This window comes from Lygodium microphyllum, chromosome 29 (assembly GCF_053477565.2).
Source record: "Lygodium microphyllum isolate KBCC chromosome 29, Lygodium_microphyllum_v1.1.10, whole genome shotgun sequence".
NCBI classification, from domain to species: Eukaryota; Viridiplantae; Streptophyta; class Polypodiopsida; order Schizaeales; family Lygodiaceae; genus Lygodium; species Lygodium microphyllum.
Window position 1 is genome coordinate 55,561,880 of NC_141163.1, and position 19,014 is coordinate 55,580,893.

General features: G+C 41.1%; 1 protein-coding gene across 7 annotated transcripts in view; it reads right to left on the reverse strand.

The window, feature by feature from the left end:
• The window catches only part of LOC148010652 (TLD-domain containing nucleolar protein), a 159,666-nt gene extending 150,059 nt beyond the window's left edge, over positions 1-9,607 (reverse strand). For all 7 annotated transcript variants that reach the window (XM_087671828.1, XM_087671827.1, XM_087671826.1 and 4 more), the window contains exons 1-2: positions 9,466-9,607; positions 9,286-9,388 (exon numbers count right to left, since the gene is read on the reverse strand). In XM_087671828.1, the coding sequence (XP_087527954.1) occupies positions 9,286-9,388; positions 9,466-9,563 (201 nt within the window). In that variant the 5' untranslated portion in view covers positions 9,564-9,607. The remainder of the gene's footprint in view (positions 1-9,285; positions 9,389-9,465) is intronic.
• Between the last annotated feature and the right edge of the window lie 9,407 nt (positions 9,608-19,014).

Sequence of the window (19,014 nt, forward strand, 5' to 3'; positions counted from 1 at the left end):
TTTTGGGACAAGAAATTCAGGGGCTTTTGCATTTTTAGTACTGCTGAGCATTGTTTGCACCTTGGACAGCAGGTACTACAGATAGTTTTCGACGGTGTGATTAGATTTGCTAATTATTGCAAAGTGCTTGCTGTAATTTCTGGAAATTCTAAGATTTCCAGGTTGGTCCAGCTTGAAGTATTGCTCTTTTGCTCCTTGATTAGTGGCATTTACCATGCAAATCAGGGAGGTGATGTATTTATATATGTGTCCAAGGAGGATATGTTGGATGGCAACAACTATTCTCTATGGTCTTTTATGATGAAAAATGTGTTGATTGCAAAGAATCTTTGGGATTATGTCAACGTTGAAGAAGTTAGATCTAAGTTGTGGCTATTGCTACACCTCCTCCAGGAGGATGTGGACAGCCGGCAACTCAGCCCACTTAGTCTGTTCAGCCCGCTCTAGCTCAACCACTTCCCAGAGATCAGCAGCACAAAAGGCATGGAACACACGGGATGCTCGAGCTTTGTCACTGATTGCATTGGTAGTTTAGCGGTCCATCATCCCACACATTCAGTCTACAGCTTCTTCACGAAAGCATGGCTGACCTTAGAGCAGATGTTTGCTAGAAAGAATGAGACGAGCATCTCTTTCTTGAAGAAAGAGCTTGAGACTGTGAAGATGGATGAGGGTGATTCTATGCAAGATTATCTAAATAAAATTCAAGACTTGTGTGAGCAACTTATGAATGTAGATGAGTATTACTCATATGTGCAATTGATATCTACTACTTTGAATTCATTGCCGCCCTCGTATTTGGCCTTTCATACAGCCTTGAACCTCACCATGAGGATATCCCCACAACCACTTACTTTCCTTCAGCTGGTCAGTTTGCTCTTAGAGGAAGAGCAAACAAGAAAGAACAGTGTGGAGGATGTTATAGCCTTTGAGCAGGCTTTTATGGCAAGGCAAAAGGACAAGGGAAGCCAAGCTAAAAATGCTCCGCAAAGCTCTGGAACTTTAGATACTTCACAAAGCAGCAAGAAACAAGGGAGCACACAAGCCAAGAAGGGCAAGTGCCACTATTGCAAGAAGCCAAGACACCACATCATAGAATGTAGAAAGGGCATAGCCAAGGAGAAGAAATAGGAGTCAAGGATGTTTGTTTTTCTAATGCACCTTCCACTACTACTAAGTCCGTCTCTTTTGTTGCAAACCAAGACTATTGTTTTTACACATGCAATTATGAATCTTCTTGGGCTGATAGAGCATTTAGCTCTATTGAAGATGCGAGCACATGGTTCTTTGACAGTGGTGCTTCTAGGCATATCACATCCCGCAAGGATTTATTTTCCTCCATTATTGCAACTCCTATTAGCAAGTTTGTGCAGTGTGCCAACAATGCATCATACCCTATTAGAGGTATTGGGGAGATTGTGTTGACAGCAACCATTGATGGCTCTATTCTTGGCTTGCAAGTCACCTTTGATGATGACAAATATATGGTCAGAGATAAGGAACACATGGCTTTGGTTTTGACTAGCACTTTATGTCACGGGTTATATGAGTTGGATGCTTATTCAATCGATTAGTCAATCTATCTAGTGTCTACACTCACTCTTGCTATGTCACAAGCAAAGTTATGGCATACTCGCATGGGGCATGTAAACTATGGTAGCTTGATGCTTATGCAACATACACACATGCTTGATGGTTTACCTCTCTTGGAGAGACCTCCTGAGCATATATACGAGAGGTGCATCTTGGAAAAAATTGCATCATTTTTCATTTCCTCATGATGTTAATTTTAGAGCAACTGCCAGATTACAAATTGTGCACTCAAATGTATGTGGCCCTATGTAGACAAAGTCATTGGGTGGCTATTACTATTTTGTCACTTTCATTGATGACTTTACTCGTTTTTGTTGGGTCTACTCTTTCGTGAAAAAGTCAAAAGTGTATGATGCATTTTGACTTTTGTAGCACTTGCTGAAAATCAATCTAGCTACAAGATTAAGACTCTCCGTTCGGATCAAGGGGGGGAATACATATCTTCTATGTTGAATTCTTTTTTGAAGCAGAAAGGCATTGTCCATCAGTATATTACTACTTATACTCCATAGCAAAATGGGGTTGCAAAGAGCAAGAATCGGTCACTCATGGAGATGGCCAGATATATGCTTAAAGCAAAGCGCTTGCCACATAGTTTTTGGATGGAAGCAGTTATATGTGATTGCCATGTTTTGAACAAGTGCCCCACCAAGGCATTAAAGAATGTCACGTCTTTTGAGGCTTGGAACAATCGGAAACCTTCTGTTGGACATTTTCGTATACGTATGCACACATTCCCAAGGTACTAAGAAAGAAATTGGATAACAAGGGTGTTAAATGCATTTTTGTGAAGTACAACAGTGAGAGCAAAGGATATAGATTATGTGATCCTATCTCTAAGAAGATATTTGCCAGTAGGGATGTGGTTTTTAATGAAAAATCAGAATTATCCCTTACTGGTTTTGATACATATCATGCTGCCAACTACGTATTTGAAGGGCTGCTGCCCATTTCTTTTGGTGATACAGCTAGAGCTTCGACAAGTGAACTTAATGTTCAGCCAGCTGCTTCATTGGGTAATGCAGAAAATCAACCTATGGCTGATCTGAATATTCAGCAAGGTGTTGAATTTGAAGTTCGGCAAGAGCTTGTACACAGTCAAGAAGCTAGGCAGATGCCTAGATGGTATTTGCAAACTATGAAAGATAGTCATTTGGATGCTCCTATTGCTAGTCGTACTAGAAGGCAAGCTCATATGCATGATGGTGTGCATACCATGGAGTTTGTTATTGCAATAGATACACTTGATGGTGAGGAGCCTGAATGTTTTGAGGATGCAGAACATAGTGTACATTGGATGGCAGCAATGCAAGCTGAGTTTGATTCTATCATAAAGAATCAAACATGGGACTTAGGATCCTTGCCTGTTGGGAAGAAAGCCATTGGTACAAAGTGGTTCTATAAGCTGAAAAGGAATGCAGATGGATCCATTGATAAATATAGGGCTAGGCTTGTGGCTAAAGGCTACTCACACAAGAAAGGTATTGACTATGAGAAGACATTTGCTCCTACATCCCGCATGACTACCATTCGGTCTATAGTTGCTTTTGGCTGCCCATTATGGATGTGGACTATGCACCAACTTAATATAAAGACTGCATTTTTACATGGGAAACTTCAAGAAGATGTGTATGTACAACAACCATTAAATTTTTCAGTTGTGGGATCCAAACACTTGGTGTGCAAGCTGGAAAAGGTGTTGTATGATTTGAAGCAAGCTCCCTAAGCTTGGTATGCAAAGATTCATGCCTTTTTACTCAGCCAGGGGTTCATAAACAACTCATCAAAGTACACTTTACGTATGTAAAGAGAAGGGATCATTGCTGGTCATATGTCTTTATGTTGATGATCTTCTGCTTGTAGGGACACATGCTGATAAAATTTCAGCATTCAAACAAAATTTGTGGCAAACGTTTGAGGTGTCAAATTTGGGGCCTTTGAACTATTATTTGGGCATTCAATTCATTCATGATTCTAGAGGCATTGGATTATCAAAGTCTAGATGCATTGGTAGACTTCTTGAGAGGTTTGGCTTACAGGATTGCAAGCCAATTTGTACACCAATGGAACCTGGACTCAAGCTGTCCTTGCATGATGACAACGATTTGTTTAACATCCATACATATGCTCCATCAGTTTGCAGTTTTAGTCGTGAGCAAATATATATACCAACCACGCATGTCACATTGGCAAGTTGTTAAGCGTGTTTTCCGTTACTTGCAGGGTACTAGGAGTCAGGACTCTTGAATTGCTTTATGCCAAGAGGGGACCACTGCAACTGCATGCTTACAATGATTCTGATTGGGCTGGTAATTATGATTCACGTCACTCTATGAGTGGTAATCGTTTCTTTCTTGGCTCATCTTGCATTTCTTAGCTTAGCAAGAAATAATCTATTGTTACCACATCGTCATGTGAAGCTGAATACAAGGCAACTTTCACTACCATAGTTGAATGCATATGGCTTAGACGCTTTCAGTGTTTCATGCACACACGAAACACATAGAGATTCACTATCACTTTGTCAGAGAGAGGCTACATGCAAATGATATCAACCTTGTCTACTGTCCTACCACCAGTAATGTGGCAAACATCTTCACCAAAGCTCTTCCTCATGACAAATTTGAAACATTCCGCAATGCTTTAAATTTGATCTCCTTTGGTGGATGACCCTTGGTACATTAACCACTCTTCACTCTAGGGAGGTTTGTTGGGTTTAACTCACACCTATGCTCACATAAAAGTGTCAATTATCCTCGGTAGGACACTAGGACACTTTTTACTCTCCTTACAAGAGGTTTTTTTTTCCAAATTTATTTTTTTTTATTTTATGTACCTATGTTACATAGTTTGGGCACTTATCGTGTTTTACACCTTTCGAGTATGAATACACTCTAGAAACCCTAAGGTTTAAGGGTTGTACTTTGTACTTGCACCTTACACTCTTTATATTATTGCATTGGGTGTCGTGCCTTCTCTCTCACACTCTCTCTTCATTGTCAACTGTACTCTCAGCTCAGCTTGAGCTTTGATCTCTATGCATTCTCTCACCTCTCACATGGGGTAGTCACATCTCATCTACACATCTATACAAATGTACAAGATCCAAAGAGAGACTTCCCTAATGCATCGATCAAAGTTTGGCAGGTTCAAATCCTAGAACTAGGTATTGACATCCACGTTCATCATGGGCTGTCTAACAAAGAACAGGATTGGTTCCTAGTCATGAGCCCACACGAGGGGACAGTTTAGCGGTCTAACCAAAGGCCAAGAATCCATAGTCACAAGATGTTCATGTATGCTATTGAGAGACATTGTGACAAACATAGAGATATGCTATGATCTTCTCTATTTTCAAGTGCTCATCAACCGTTCCACACACCCTGATAGATCATCTGTGCCGAACCAAACTTGCTGATGGAGATCGTATCAATTCAGCAAATAAACGTACCGTTCCATGGAACAGAAAACAATTGTCGAGTGAATTTCTACGATGGACATCAACATCATGTTTTCTCGGAGACACCTTGGTGGTGGCTTGCGCACCCATTGCTTGGGTATCCATGGTTCTACTTGGTGGTTCTATGTTGTATGATTTATGATTCATTCTCATTGTACCATTGTATTGTATCAGATCACCGATGATCTGAGAGAGGGTGTTAGCAAATATGTCAGCTCCTATGTGAGTCTATGCATGCTTTAGGGTTGGGCATTATTTAGATTATTTTAGGTATTTTTTATGGTCTTCATTGTGGTCATATTTAGCATTTATTGCTAGTCAACCAGCATTAAATGCTATCTGACCTGATCATATTGAGAACATATTTTTGTCTTATTTATTCAGGCTCCTCCTCAGTCAGTTAGTCACTCACTATCACACTTGTGGATCTTCTGCTAGGGAAAGGAGCCGATACTGGTGCACAGCCACTGACTCACCGTTGTATACAACTATTTCATGTTGGATATATGGATTCCATTTCCCAAGCATACATCTGATTTCTCATCTATATTGTGTTCTTCAGTGTTCATTCTTTCCTTTCTCTTTTGTCTTGTGTTCAGCAATTATTTCAGCACATGTTTATGCTTCCATTGCTACATCCACTTTTGACACCTCCTTCCCCCCCCTCAAAAAACAAAAAATATGGGTATTGTGTAAAAGCTCTTTTCATGTATATCACAAAAAAGAAAAATACTAGAATCATGGTTGCAATCATACTCATATGGTTGATGGAACCAAATGTAGAAAATAAATGACTTCATACTCGTATGAAAACAAGTAAAGATAACTCGATCATTGTTAAATTAAAGAATTGAGATCCTAGATATAAAAAACACATTGCTTTTGCAAAAGTGTCTCTCATGCAAGGACCATGAAGTTTAAATGTTGAAATCTGAAGTTTAAGGTATTATAACCCTTACATGTTTCTTACTTATTTTTTATTTAAATTAGAGTTAGCTATAATCCAAACCATGGATGACTCCAACCATACTTCCATACCTATATGGGTTGGCCATATATAAACATAGGGAAAAAACTATGGCTAGAATACTCATATGAGTTTTCTATGCAAATATTGTGCATTTTAAACTTTCAGTCTACATATATACATTGTTCTAGCTTTTTATGATCATGCCACCTTGTTGATTGTAGTTTTCTACTTTGGCAGATCTAGCCCACATCTCAAGGCATTAATTATTTCTATGTGTGAGTCAAAACCCTAATATGCTCAAGTTCAAGTTATAAGCTCACCCAATCGAGTCATATATGTGGAAGTATGTACTATCGTTCTCCCGATCCACAGCATGGATCTACCATAACCTATAACCACTCATCAATGGAGTCAACTCAAATGCACTTTTCTATATATCTACTAATTACCAAGGAAATAAATTCAATAAATAATTGATTATATAAATTAATTAAAAAAGATAAAAATTATTTTTCTATTGTGTTGTGACACAAATACCACTGTAAATACTTTATACAATGTAATATGCTTGCAATTATAATATTTGCTCATTTTCAAGACTTTACAATTCAAAAAAATAATAATAATAATAATTAAAGCTAAATATGACAATTATTTGAAAATTTGTATCCATGGACACATAAAAGAAATGGAGAAAATCTAAGAGCTAAAGATGGGTAAAACCCATATTTTTACTTAAGTGCTCAATACAAGACCTAAAAATAAGAAAACTTATAATTGTAAGCACTACCAATGTTGGGATGAGGATTGAGCCAACGCCCTTATACCACTATAAACACCCCACACAATGAACCATACTCGCTAATTTTCAAGACTTAACGATTCGAGAAAATAGAAACAACAAATATTTGAAGTTGAACATAACAACTATTTAAAAATTACAACCATGGACACATAAAACAAATGGAGATAAGTAACCATGGACACATAAAACAAATGGAGATAAGTTGAAGATTGAAAATCGCCAAAAATCCCCTTCTCTCCCCCTCTCTAGGGGCCCCAAAGGATGTATTTCTTCTAAACCCAAGTCTCTTAGAAATGATCTCATTTGCAATCTACCCAAGAGTGAGCATTTCTCACTCTCACAAATCATGTAAAGAATATACATACACACATGCATCAAATGCATATACTTTACCAATATCCAATTATTTTATTTACAAACTTGAAGTAGAAAAAATTAAAATTAGCCATTCTTCATAGTTAATCAACTATGCATTGACATGGCTTTCTTCTTAATCTTGAAGTGGAAGAATTTACAAGTCTTCTATCTTATAAAACAACAACAAGAGAATAGGAAAATTGAGAGTTTGATGATAAAGTGAAGGAGGATGATGAAGATGGTTAAAATAAACTTTGGGACTATATTTAGTTGATATACATGAGTTTATAGCAACAAACTAATGCAAAATGAGAGAAATGAACTCTTCTTTTTAAAAGAAATGGAGACTTGGTGCAAACTAGACTCATGAGAAAATTTACGCTACTCATGATCTCGAGCTACTTACTGTAATTCATACTCTCAAATTATGAAGACATTATTTTCTTGGCAACAAATTCGGCCACTAATTATAAGAGTCTCAAATGGATCTTCACTCAACTAGACCTAAACATGAGGTAATGATGATGGATTGAAGTCTTGTGGGTGTATGACTTTGAATACAATAGTACAAGACAAGTGTGCAGCCCCATATCATAAAGTGGAACAAGTGGTGGAACACTTGGAAGCTTATGTGACAAGTAGCTTAACATTTGAAAGTCTTTTCTTTATAACTTTCCTTTTTGGGCTAAGAACTATCAAGAAATAGAAAAACTAAATTTAGTAAGTACTGTCAAAGCATACTTACTATTTATAGAATGACATCTCTTTTTTTTAGGATTAGCATTTTTAGGCCAATCCAAGACTCTTGAAATTTGGGGATCCCTTCCTCTAATATAGTATCAGATGAAAGCTTTTTTCAAATAAATTGTAAAAACAATACCAAAATCCTCAAATGAGTTTTCTATGCAAAAATTTATGGAACCTAAACTTTCAACCTACATATACACATTATACAAACTTTTCATGATCATGTTATCTTGCTAATCATAACTATCTAGTCTAGCAAATCTAACCCATATCTCAAGACCTTAATCCTTTATGTGTGCAAGTCAAACCTTGACATGCCAAGTTCCAATCACAAGCACCCAATCAAATCATAGGTACCATCTTTCTTCTAACCCACTACATGGTCCACCGTAACAACCTATAATCACTCATCAGTGACTAGCTCTAATGCAATTTTCTCGATATCTATTAATCACCAAAGAAACAAATTGAATAGATAATTGATTATGAAAATTAATAAATAAGATTATAGGTCCTTCTGAAGTTGTGTGGCTTATAGATCCTTTATCTAAGTGAATCAACACAGATTGCAGCTACCCCAAATTCTATTTTGATAAAGCACATAGCATATCTAAAACTTGATTGTGATCCTATAGATACACAATGGCTAGAGCACACATAGGACTCAAAAACCTCAATGGAATGGCTCCCTTAAAATGTGTGGTTTGTGCATAGCAATGTTAATGAGTATGAAGACAATGGCAACAACAGCAAAGTTGATGGTGATGATAATCACAATTAGGACAATGATTACAATAACTATGATGCTCATGTTGTAGTTGCTGTGATATCAAGCTCTTCAAGCACGTGTGATCTGTCATGCAAGGAGTAGAGGGCATATACTCTTTATGAACCTCAACGAGTTGATGCTCTTGGTAGAACTGATTCTAAGACATTGTGGGTATTTGCAGCTTCTAAGACATTGTGCACAATTTGATATCTCAATGGCGATACATATAACACGACAATAATCTTGAAGGTGTGAGCCGTACACAAACAATAAAAATGCACAAACCAATTATCATCTACTTGGTCTGCATAAATGCTGTGACAAAACTTGGGAAAAAAATGGCCTGGGAAGTTATCTCTTGTTGAATTCTCCTGCGTCAAATCTATCCAAAACCATGTGTTGTCAAAAAGTCTTTTGGTTGTCCCTATAGGAAGGTCACTACATAGAAGACTTCTCTGTTGAGACTCCATTGATTCCTATTGAACCTCTTTTCATTATGTCCTACAAAACACGCAGCCAAAGAAGCAAGCAAACTAGAAATTATATTGGAATAATACGAGTCACCAGCAGCACAGGCAACACACCTGGAAGACCGATGCGCTGATGAATTGGCCGTGGCTTCGGGACTGTGCGGCGAGGGAAATGAACAGCTTCTTCAGATCTTGAAGCTCGGACTGTGAGAACCTCCTGAAGGCCATGATACCTCGGGGTGATTTTTACAAGGCACACAGAGTAGGCAGACTAGGTGAATGACAGTGCATTACCTGCAGGCGGAAGCGAACTCCGGGCTGGAAGAGAGACCCTGCGAATTACCCATATCTCTCGCCCTCCCCCTCTCCCCTGCTGCTTCTGAGATAGCCATTTTATAAGCTTACTTGTTCACTCCAAATAATGTACACGTGTTCATCGTCCATTTCTTCTCTTTTTTCCTTGTATTTGTTGAGAATACTTACACCTCCACATTTGAGGTGTTTCAAGGGATGTATCCAAGGTTTGAACTCATTTACCCATTTGCACACCTAATATAGAAAGATAAAATCTTTTTTCTTTAAATATGAAAGTACCTTGGATTAGGGTAGCCCATTTGTGGAGGCTCGATTCGAGCACACACACCATGCTCATAGTCATAAGCTATACCCCAAAACTCATGTAAGTGGGATGGTAATTCCAAGGTTCAAACGTAACATGCGAGGAGTCATAATGTATCGAGATGCCAAAGGTCATTAAAGGCCTGCATATGTGTGTGTGATCATTAGCAAATAATACAACAACAATCGTCAATCGTGTTCATCATCATCTTGGTGTCTTTTCTTTCTCTTGCATCTTTGTGCATCCATCTCCTTGGGGGAGTGAAACCTCCCCCAAACACTAGGGACCATGCTTCAACCTATCCTCACCTTCTTCTCTCACACTGGCCTCCACCGCCTTGCTCACCTGCCCAACTGACTGGGTTTCCTCCCAATGCATTAGTTTGTCACAAATGGCACTAGTCCCCAACCACCATGATGGTTTCTAGTGTTGGTTGGCGGGTTCTCGCATCCGTTGGGGCAAGTGACCTTGATGGAGCACGTGGCACAGTGGTGGCACCTAGACCACGTGGCATGCAGGGTGGTGAGCAAGTGCATGTTTGTGTTGTTCGTGGCGTGGTTGACTATTAGGTTTGGGGGCAAGCGTAGTACTTTGATCTCCAACATGGAGTGTGAATTGGCTATGGACTCGTGGTGTGGTAGGAGTGTTGCCCTGGGACTCCTAATGGCAGGAGTGCAAACTCCTCGACATTGCCAAGGTGGCAAGATGATGCTTATATGATAGAGGTAGGCTCTTCCGACTACATTGGCATGGTCTGCTCTAGCCTAGATGGTCCATTCAAAAGCACATTGGCTAGCAACATTCAATCTTGGATTTTTCTCCTAACTACATGTGGTCCCCGTCTTAGAGAGTTTAGTCTAGGGGACCAGAGTCTAGACAACCAGCAATAATGGGACAACGTCAACAACATGACAGAGTCAACATGGGGTACTAGTTAGAGTGGTTGTTCTTGAGGTGGTGGATGCAATTGTGGATGGCTAGCATATGTGGCTATGGACATCTAGCTTTCAGGTTACCTTTCTCCTCTTTACTTCTATTGCAAACCATAATCATCTACTCCCTATTAATTCTCCTACCCATTCCTATGTTTCATCTACCCCATATCTTTTTTCATGGCTCCTTAACCACCCCCACCTTCCCATGGCCTATAACACCAATGGATCCTTTCTACTTAAGCTTCTTGACATTGTTAGGTTTCAAGCACACTATCAAAGAGGAAGCTATGTTATAGGTTATAGGTGACCAATGATTGATGATCTAATGGAGGGGTGTATGGGGAGGCACAAGGTCAAAAGAACCAAAGGGGAGGGATCTCTGTTGGCAATTTGCCCATGGATTGAGGGTATGTTGGTGCATGGTTCGTGTTTGCAATGTGCATAGAAAAAAAGTATCCATGCTTAGCATGGCCTATTTACCATAGTCCCTTATTTTGGAGATGCGGACACCTAAGGTTGAAATATAATGTGTTTCTCAACCAATTAGAGTTGTATTAGAAGTAATTCCTAAAAATGAATTATTTAGTCCATTAGTTGATTTTCATTTAAATCAAACAATGGGAATAAAAAATGTGATTCAAACATTGAACAAAAACTTTAAATGAATAAAATGATACTTTTTATGCCAACCAAGTATCTTACGATAACTTCATGCATTTACTCTTTCTTTATGATTATGTTCCATAGAGGGAAGGGATGATATCTAACTTAGGCATAAACACTTGACGCACAGACACACACATCCCCTCCCCCCTCCTGTAATGCATGCACTCAATCACTCACTCGATACGGCATAGAATAGTAACACGATATGTGAGAGCAAGGTATACTCTTGTATTATTCAATGAAAGAAATGGTACAACATAGGCACATCCCAAGGCTACACCCTCATGATGCCGCACATGTGATGGTTCACCACTGGGTATAGGGAATCACACATAGAGTGGAAATCAAGTAGGGCTCAAAGTCACTAATACTACCTATATAGGTGTTAAGAGGGAGTACCTCTAGCTCCCTCACCCCATAGTGTCGAGTTGTGCTTGGATGCATGTTGATGGTGCTAGCCCTCACCTGTGAACCATGACTCTTTATGCCTCGGCTTTTCTTGTGCATAGTTCCCCTTCATGAATATGAGCTTTGCCCTCAATCTGGGCCATTCTACAAACTTTGGTGTTATGTTGCGTTGAGTTGTGCGTGTCAAGTTGGAAAGCGGAGTTGTATCGCGGCACTTGCCTCCTACTTGGTTATCATAGGTCATGGGGAGGTGCCCCGAGGGGGATTCCAAGGGCCGAACCATCACACTTGGTATTAGAGCCGCCCTCACAAGTGGTGTGCACAACCTCTTGTGTTGGGGACCTTGGGCTTAGTTGTGATGGAATGGTGCCAAGGGAGACCATTTATGAGTTGGTAAAAAGTGTTATTGAGAGTGTTTACAAAAAAAAAAGTTATTGATGAGTTTTATGCTTTGGAGTATGACAAATGAGGTTTGGTGGATAAGTTGAGTTATTTGAGAGAAAATGGGGCAAGTGCCCCCCCCCCCCCCCCCCCAAGCATTAAAAGAGTTTGAAACCAAGGTTAAGAGGATTTCTGAGAAGCAAAGCGAGTCAAAAATAGAATTGATGGCCTCTGAATGGCAAGATTGAGCAATGGATTGTGGATGTGATGAACATGGGTGAGTGGGATGCCCTTGGTGTGGAGAGTGAGTTGAGACGAAAGGTTGCTTTGGATTTTGATGCTTTGGTTGCCACAGGTGGTGGGATGCCTAAAGAGATGAATGAGTTGAATGTGACAAGGCAAGGTACTTGTGATGAGAAGGGGAAAGATGTTGTGTGTAGAGATAAGAATTAGAGAGAAGTGGGTGGAAATGGAGTGAAGAAGATGACAAGTAGATTCGTGATGGATGAAGCAAGAGCATCACAAAGACCACCCATTCCTAGTCATGCTACGGGTCAAGAGAAGATTTCATCATGGTGGCAGCTTGTGCGTTTGAAGTTGAGTGAGTGGAGTTCGAGCTCTAGTGTTGATGATAATGATGAGGAGAGTGAAAGTGATGAATTGAATGATGAAGATGATTGGCCTAGTGCTGATATGACGATGAATAAATCCGTGAGGGCTCTTGCAAAGGTTGAATTGACTAAGGTGTTGGAGGTTTTGAACTTGAGTGGTGATGAGTGAAGTAACTCAAAAGTTGAAAGAAGGTAGAGCTAGCATGCTCAAATGCATGTATTGATGGGAACCCTTGAGAGGGTGATGAAGCAAAGTGGTGGTCAATATGTTAAGGGGAAAAGTGTGTAGAGTAGTGGTGGACAGGGGAAGAAGAACTCGTGTATTTGGGGTGAGTCTAAAGATATCGGGCTTTGTGCATCTAAGAGCATTCAAGGCAAGAGGCCTTTGGAGAAGAAAGAGTTGGATGAGCTGTGGTCTTGGCAAGATGCCTATGGGTAAAAAGAATGAGAACGTTGAGTTGAAGTCGAGATGTGTGGAAGTTAAGAAGTGTGTTAAGATGGATGTGACAAAGAAGATAGGAAGTGGAGCTAAAGTGGTAAAGAAGAAAGTGGAGGTTGAGAACAAGCCTAGTGAGATGCATGTGGCCTTGAAGAAGAGTGTGGAGACAATGACGAAGCCAAAGGTTGATACAGTGGTGAAGATGGCCTGTGGGCTAAAATATGTGAAGTGAAAGGGATGCAGGAGACATGGGAGAGAAGAGCACACACAATGTAGGTGCTGTCAACAATGTTATGAAAGCCTTATTGCACTTTCATATATATATGAATAAAGAATATGGACAATCACTGTACACGGGTAGGCCCAAGGGCCTTTTACCCCAACAACCTCCCACTAAAAGGCCAATGGGCCAGGGAGTGAAAAAACAAAACAAAAGAAAAGAGACAAGGTGAGGAATCATGACATCTCACCCAATGCCTAATCAGAAAGTGAGCTGTGCAATAAGTGGCGGGAACCTCCTCATAAGAAGAGTCAAGCATCCCTAAGTCCATGACATCCAAGAGATAAGCGATCCCATAGCTCTAGACAATAGAGCAATCCATGACTGCTTCCCATGAAGCAAGCAACACAACTCATAAGTGCACAGCTGTAAAGCATCAGAGTGGCGCATAGCATCAGCGCTGCGCATAAAAGATAGCGGAGAGCATATAGACTCTCCAAGGCCAATCATCGAAAGAGGGCCAGCATCTCGGACACAAGTTAAACGGGGTCTTAAGATAGTATGCGGCCTCAGCAAAGCGGAAGGCTGACATACAGCTATAGAATCAGCCATAAAGTGCACTGAACGCACATCAAGAGGCCTGAGAGGTGTCTGCATCTCATAAAAGACAACATGATGACTGCGTAGAACTTGTTGGGCATCTAAATCCCAAAACCTGGAAGCTGTAAAGTCACCATCTCCATAACCAAGGAGTTTGCATCTGCGTGACATAGGCTCATGTGGCATACTGACAGATGCCTGGCAGCCAAACATCCTCAAGTGATCATAGGAGGGTCTCATGCCACTCCATGCCTCATGCAGAGTAATAACATCCAAAGAGAAACATGACGTCCAATTAACCAAGTAGACTGCCATCATAAGGGCCTCAGCCCAAAAGCCATAAGACAATCTAGCTATGGTAAGCATAGAAGCAACCTTTGCTTGTAAAGTCAAGCACATGCCATGAGCAATCCCATAATATTGTGGGCATAAGAAATCAATCCATATTGTTGACAAGAGATTCGTAAGCTGGGAGAGATAGCATGACTCTCATAATCCATCTACAAGCATCTAGGCCTGCTACCATCAAAATCCATAAACCTGTCAAGCATAGTAACAACATCCTCAATCTGTACCAAAGGGTAAGCCCAAACACGGTGGGTAGCATGATCCATGAAGGTCACAAAATACGACGCTCCACCAAGTGACTGGGAAGGCATAGGTCCATATACTGCAACATGGACTAGATCTAGAGGAGCATGCCTCACACGATTGCCATAAGCCAAAGAGGCTCTAACGGACCATGAGTACAATGAGGGCAAGTAGCATGGGGAAGAGCAGGCAATAAGCCCATATCACATAAAGCATCCACCTCAATGTGTCGTACATGGCCTAGGTGACAATGCCATAACAATGCATGTGGTATCTACATAACTGCAACCATATAATCTCCCACATGAGAGACATGCACTACATAATTACTGCCATATCTAGAACCTCTGGCCAATACAAAGCAACCACGACAAATTTTCCATGAAGTATCCCCAAGAGAGACATAATATCTTGCACCATGCAACTGAATAGAGATCAGGCTCTTACTGAGCATAGGTATATGCAAGACATCACAGAGCATAAGAGAAGACCCATTTGGCAAAGCCAAGTGTATATCCCCTGTACCAATAACATGACAATCCTGCTCAAGGCCCAAAGAAATACATCCGTCAACCTCCCTGTAAGAAGAGAACCAAGCTTTATGTGGAGTAATATGACAAGATGCCATACTGTCTAAAAGCCAATCAAAGGTATAGGCCATATCATTGAGCAAGTAGTTTGCAGGGTAACACGATGCCAGGAGTCTAGGCTTAGTTGCATCATCATGGGTAACTACATGCACCATACCACTATCAACAGTGGTCTCACCTATTGTATCACTGACTCTGCTCTCATGTCTAGTGCGGCGCAATATTTTCTGCTCTCTAATCCACTTGAAGCATTTACGCTTCACATGCCCTGTCTTTCCACGATAAAAGCAAACAGAACCTGTAAAACCTGTAGAAGAGGACAACTGCTTTGTAATAGCATGAGTAGGGCTGTCCAATACATTCGAGGAGCTCAAAGAATTAAGGGAACTCTCATCCGAGAGAACAGGCTCATCAAGAGGATTCTTTGCATGACTAGAAGAGCTGGAAGTTGTCATAGCATACTGCAAAGGGGACTCATCCAAACCAGAAGGGGAGAACACAAAGACATCAACCACGGATGCAAAAGCTCCCACACGGACAAGCCTAGCAAACAAAAGCATGACATATCCAACCACTGTATCTCGGAGCCATAAACGCATAAGCATGCCTCAGAGCCATAAATGCATAAGCATCCCCGAAACATAGGAGTATATATAACTTTGCAGTGTCTCATACCATGTACTGACATACATGTCCAGCCAAGAACGACAGGTGGCAAATAAACCTGCAAGAATCAAGCTCCAATAAAAGCCCAAATATCTGTGTAAAATCATCTAGGTAAGAGGCTCTGTAAAATACATAGCAGCAGACCATGTGCATACACGGGTGGCCACAAAGATCAATTGCTCCCTGACATACACGGGCAATACCAGCCCGAATAGCATAGATGCCATACAACAGAGAAGCAGGACGGCCATAATTGTAAATCCCAAGCACTATCCAAGTCCACTGATCAGTAAGTATCCCGCATATCAAATGCAAACGAGCAATCACAGCTCAATAGGCAACTGCCAAAACAAGGGAGCAGTTCACTGCTCAATACTTGTAAGTGCATTCAAGTAATAGCCAAGATCCATAATCAGAGCATCAAATCCCATATAGCATCCAAGGTCGTAATGGAAAAAGCCAAGTCAATGTCCAATTGCTCAAGGGAATACTCAAATGAATGTCGAGACGAGGCTCAAACAACTTCCATCCACAACCAACCAAAAGCATTCACCAAGACATCATAACCCGCACTGGGTAGCCTAGGCATAAACCATGTCATGACAGTGAAATGCCTACTGCAAGGAAGTGATAGTGAACCATAAAATCGAGCTCTAATCTTAGCTCAAAACAATTTCGGAGCATAGAAGAACCATGTGGCATTATCCAAATGCATGAATACATCAACCCAAGTAGCCGGGAGCACCTCGTATGCAATAGGCATAACTTGGAAAATCATTAAATAGCTTTAGCCTTGAAGTTTCCAGTAGCATATAACCTCTATAAATTGAGCAAAGTAGTGCTCAAATAAAGCTCAAATCAATGGCCAAAGCATAGGCATACATTCCCTAACATATAGGCACCATCCGAGCATGATCGAGCATCAAATGCCAAGACCTGTAAGCATAAAATTGAAGTAACAGGCGGCTGCCCTGTTTTAGAAAAATCTGGGACTGTTCAAAACAGTCAATGGTTGAGCTAAATCAACTCCAAATGCATCTCACATAAGAGGCATAACATCCATAAGTGATCCGATACCAATAGACACCATTAGAAGCATCACATAAGCCATAGGCATACAAAGACATGCTGTCTCAGACCTGAAATCTGTTGTAGAATACTCTGTCATCAGAATTTGGCAAATCTGACATCACCATTGCGTTCGGAGCGTGCCAAAACCCCAACTTAGACTCTTACCTTGCCTGAATCGGGTTCCGAATGCCCGAGATATGACAAGAAAAGTGATTTTTGAGCCATTTTTGCAAACATGCGCAAATAAAACGTGAGCATGTTGCTGTACTTGAGGGGCCAAATCAGGGGGGGTAGGGGATAAGAAAGAGCCCAATGAAGGCTTACAATAGGCCTACACAAGCCTAGGACAAGTCCAAGCAAGAGGTGAAGAGAACAAGCTTCAATCATGGAAGCTATGGCTGCCTCTTCATGAAACCCTGCTGTTCATGTCAAAGAATGGCTGAGAACTGAGTGAGAAGCAAGCTCTCATACCTCGTGTAGATGCCGGGAAGGCCGGGAAGTGCTCGCGAATGACCTGCTCTAATATCAGTTGAAAGGGATGCAGGAGACACGGGAGAGAAGAGCACACACAATGTAGGTGCTGTCAACAATGTTATGACAGCCTTATTGCACTTTCATATATATATGAATAAAGAATATGGGCGGTCATTGTACATCGGGCAGGCCCTAAGGCCTTTTACCCCAACATAAAAAAGAATGAGGAGTGTGCTGAGAAGCCTAAAGTGAAGGTAGTGCCAAAAGCGGCCCGCTGGCCAAGTTATGTGTTTGGTGATGTGGCGTAGAAGTGGTGAAGGAGGCAAATGAGGTCGAATCCCCCTTCAAAGAATCGAGTGAGCCATTGTAGGTAGATTTGTCCCACGTGTTAGAGCGGATTGGAGAGAGAAGTGATGATGAGAAGTGTGTGGAGCGCTTGTCCGAGCCCTGTCTGGGGCCCAACGAGCATAAATGAATAGGGACCATTTGTTTATCGTGTGCCTAATGTGGATGCGAATGATGTGAGTGGCGTTGTAGTTGGGGAAGACTCCTTGAGCAAGAGGTATGAAGGAACAACCATGCAAAATGAAGAGAGTGGACATATATATGTGGAAGACTTGTTAAGCTACTAGTATAAAAGAATTGTCATGAGGTGTGATGAGAAAGGCTCCTTGCTCCAAGAGGGTAAGGGAACGGCTATACAAGCAATGAAGATTGTGTGGAAGACTCATTAAGCTGGAAGTATAAAGGAACCGCCTGGACTTGTGTTGAGGAAGGCTCTTTGCACCGGGAGAGTAAATGAATAGTTGTGAGTAGGGAAGAGTGTGTGGAAGAACGTTGAGCTGTGAGTATAAAGGAATGCCCTTGGCTTGTGACGAGGAAGGCTCCTTGCTCTGAGAGGGTAAAGGAATGGTTGCAAGGGGGTGAAGAATGTGTGGAAGACTCATTAAGCTATGAGTATAAAGGAATGGCCTTGCAAGATAAGGAAGGTTCCTTGTGCTAGGAGGGTAAATGAATGGCCATGGATAGAGACGGTGATAAGGTGAAGAGTGGTGATATGGAAGACTCCTTGCACAAGGAAGATGAAAGAATGGGCTTGTATGATGTTAAGGAAGGCTCTTGGTGCTAGGAGGGTAAAGGAATGGCCATGGACATAAGCCTCCTTGCATCAGGAGAGCAAAAGAATGGGCATGATGGATGAAGTGAAGAGTGATGTTGGTGCGGAAGGAAGTGGTGAGAAGAGTAGTGTTGAGGAGGTAAAGAGTTGTGTTGGTGTGGAAGGAAGTGGTGAGAAGATGGGAGCCAAAGAGGGTTTCCCAAGGAAGAAAAAGAAAACATGGAAACCAGTGAACCCTATGTCTATGCTTGGAGCAAAGGACGAGACCATTGGGTTGATTCCTACAGTGCCAAAATATTAATCAACTAGTGGGCAACAACGGGTAAGCTTCAATGATGAACTGAGGACCTACTACTTACGGACCCGAGGAGGAGTTAACTCTTTGTGCTCAAATGGCTAATTCATAGGGTGAATGACCCTCATACAACAAGGAGACATGTGGAGCAAAGGTTGAT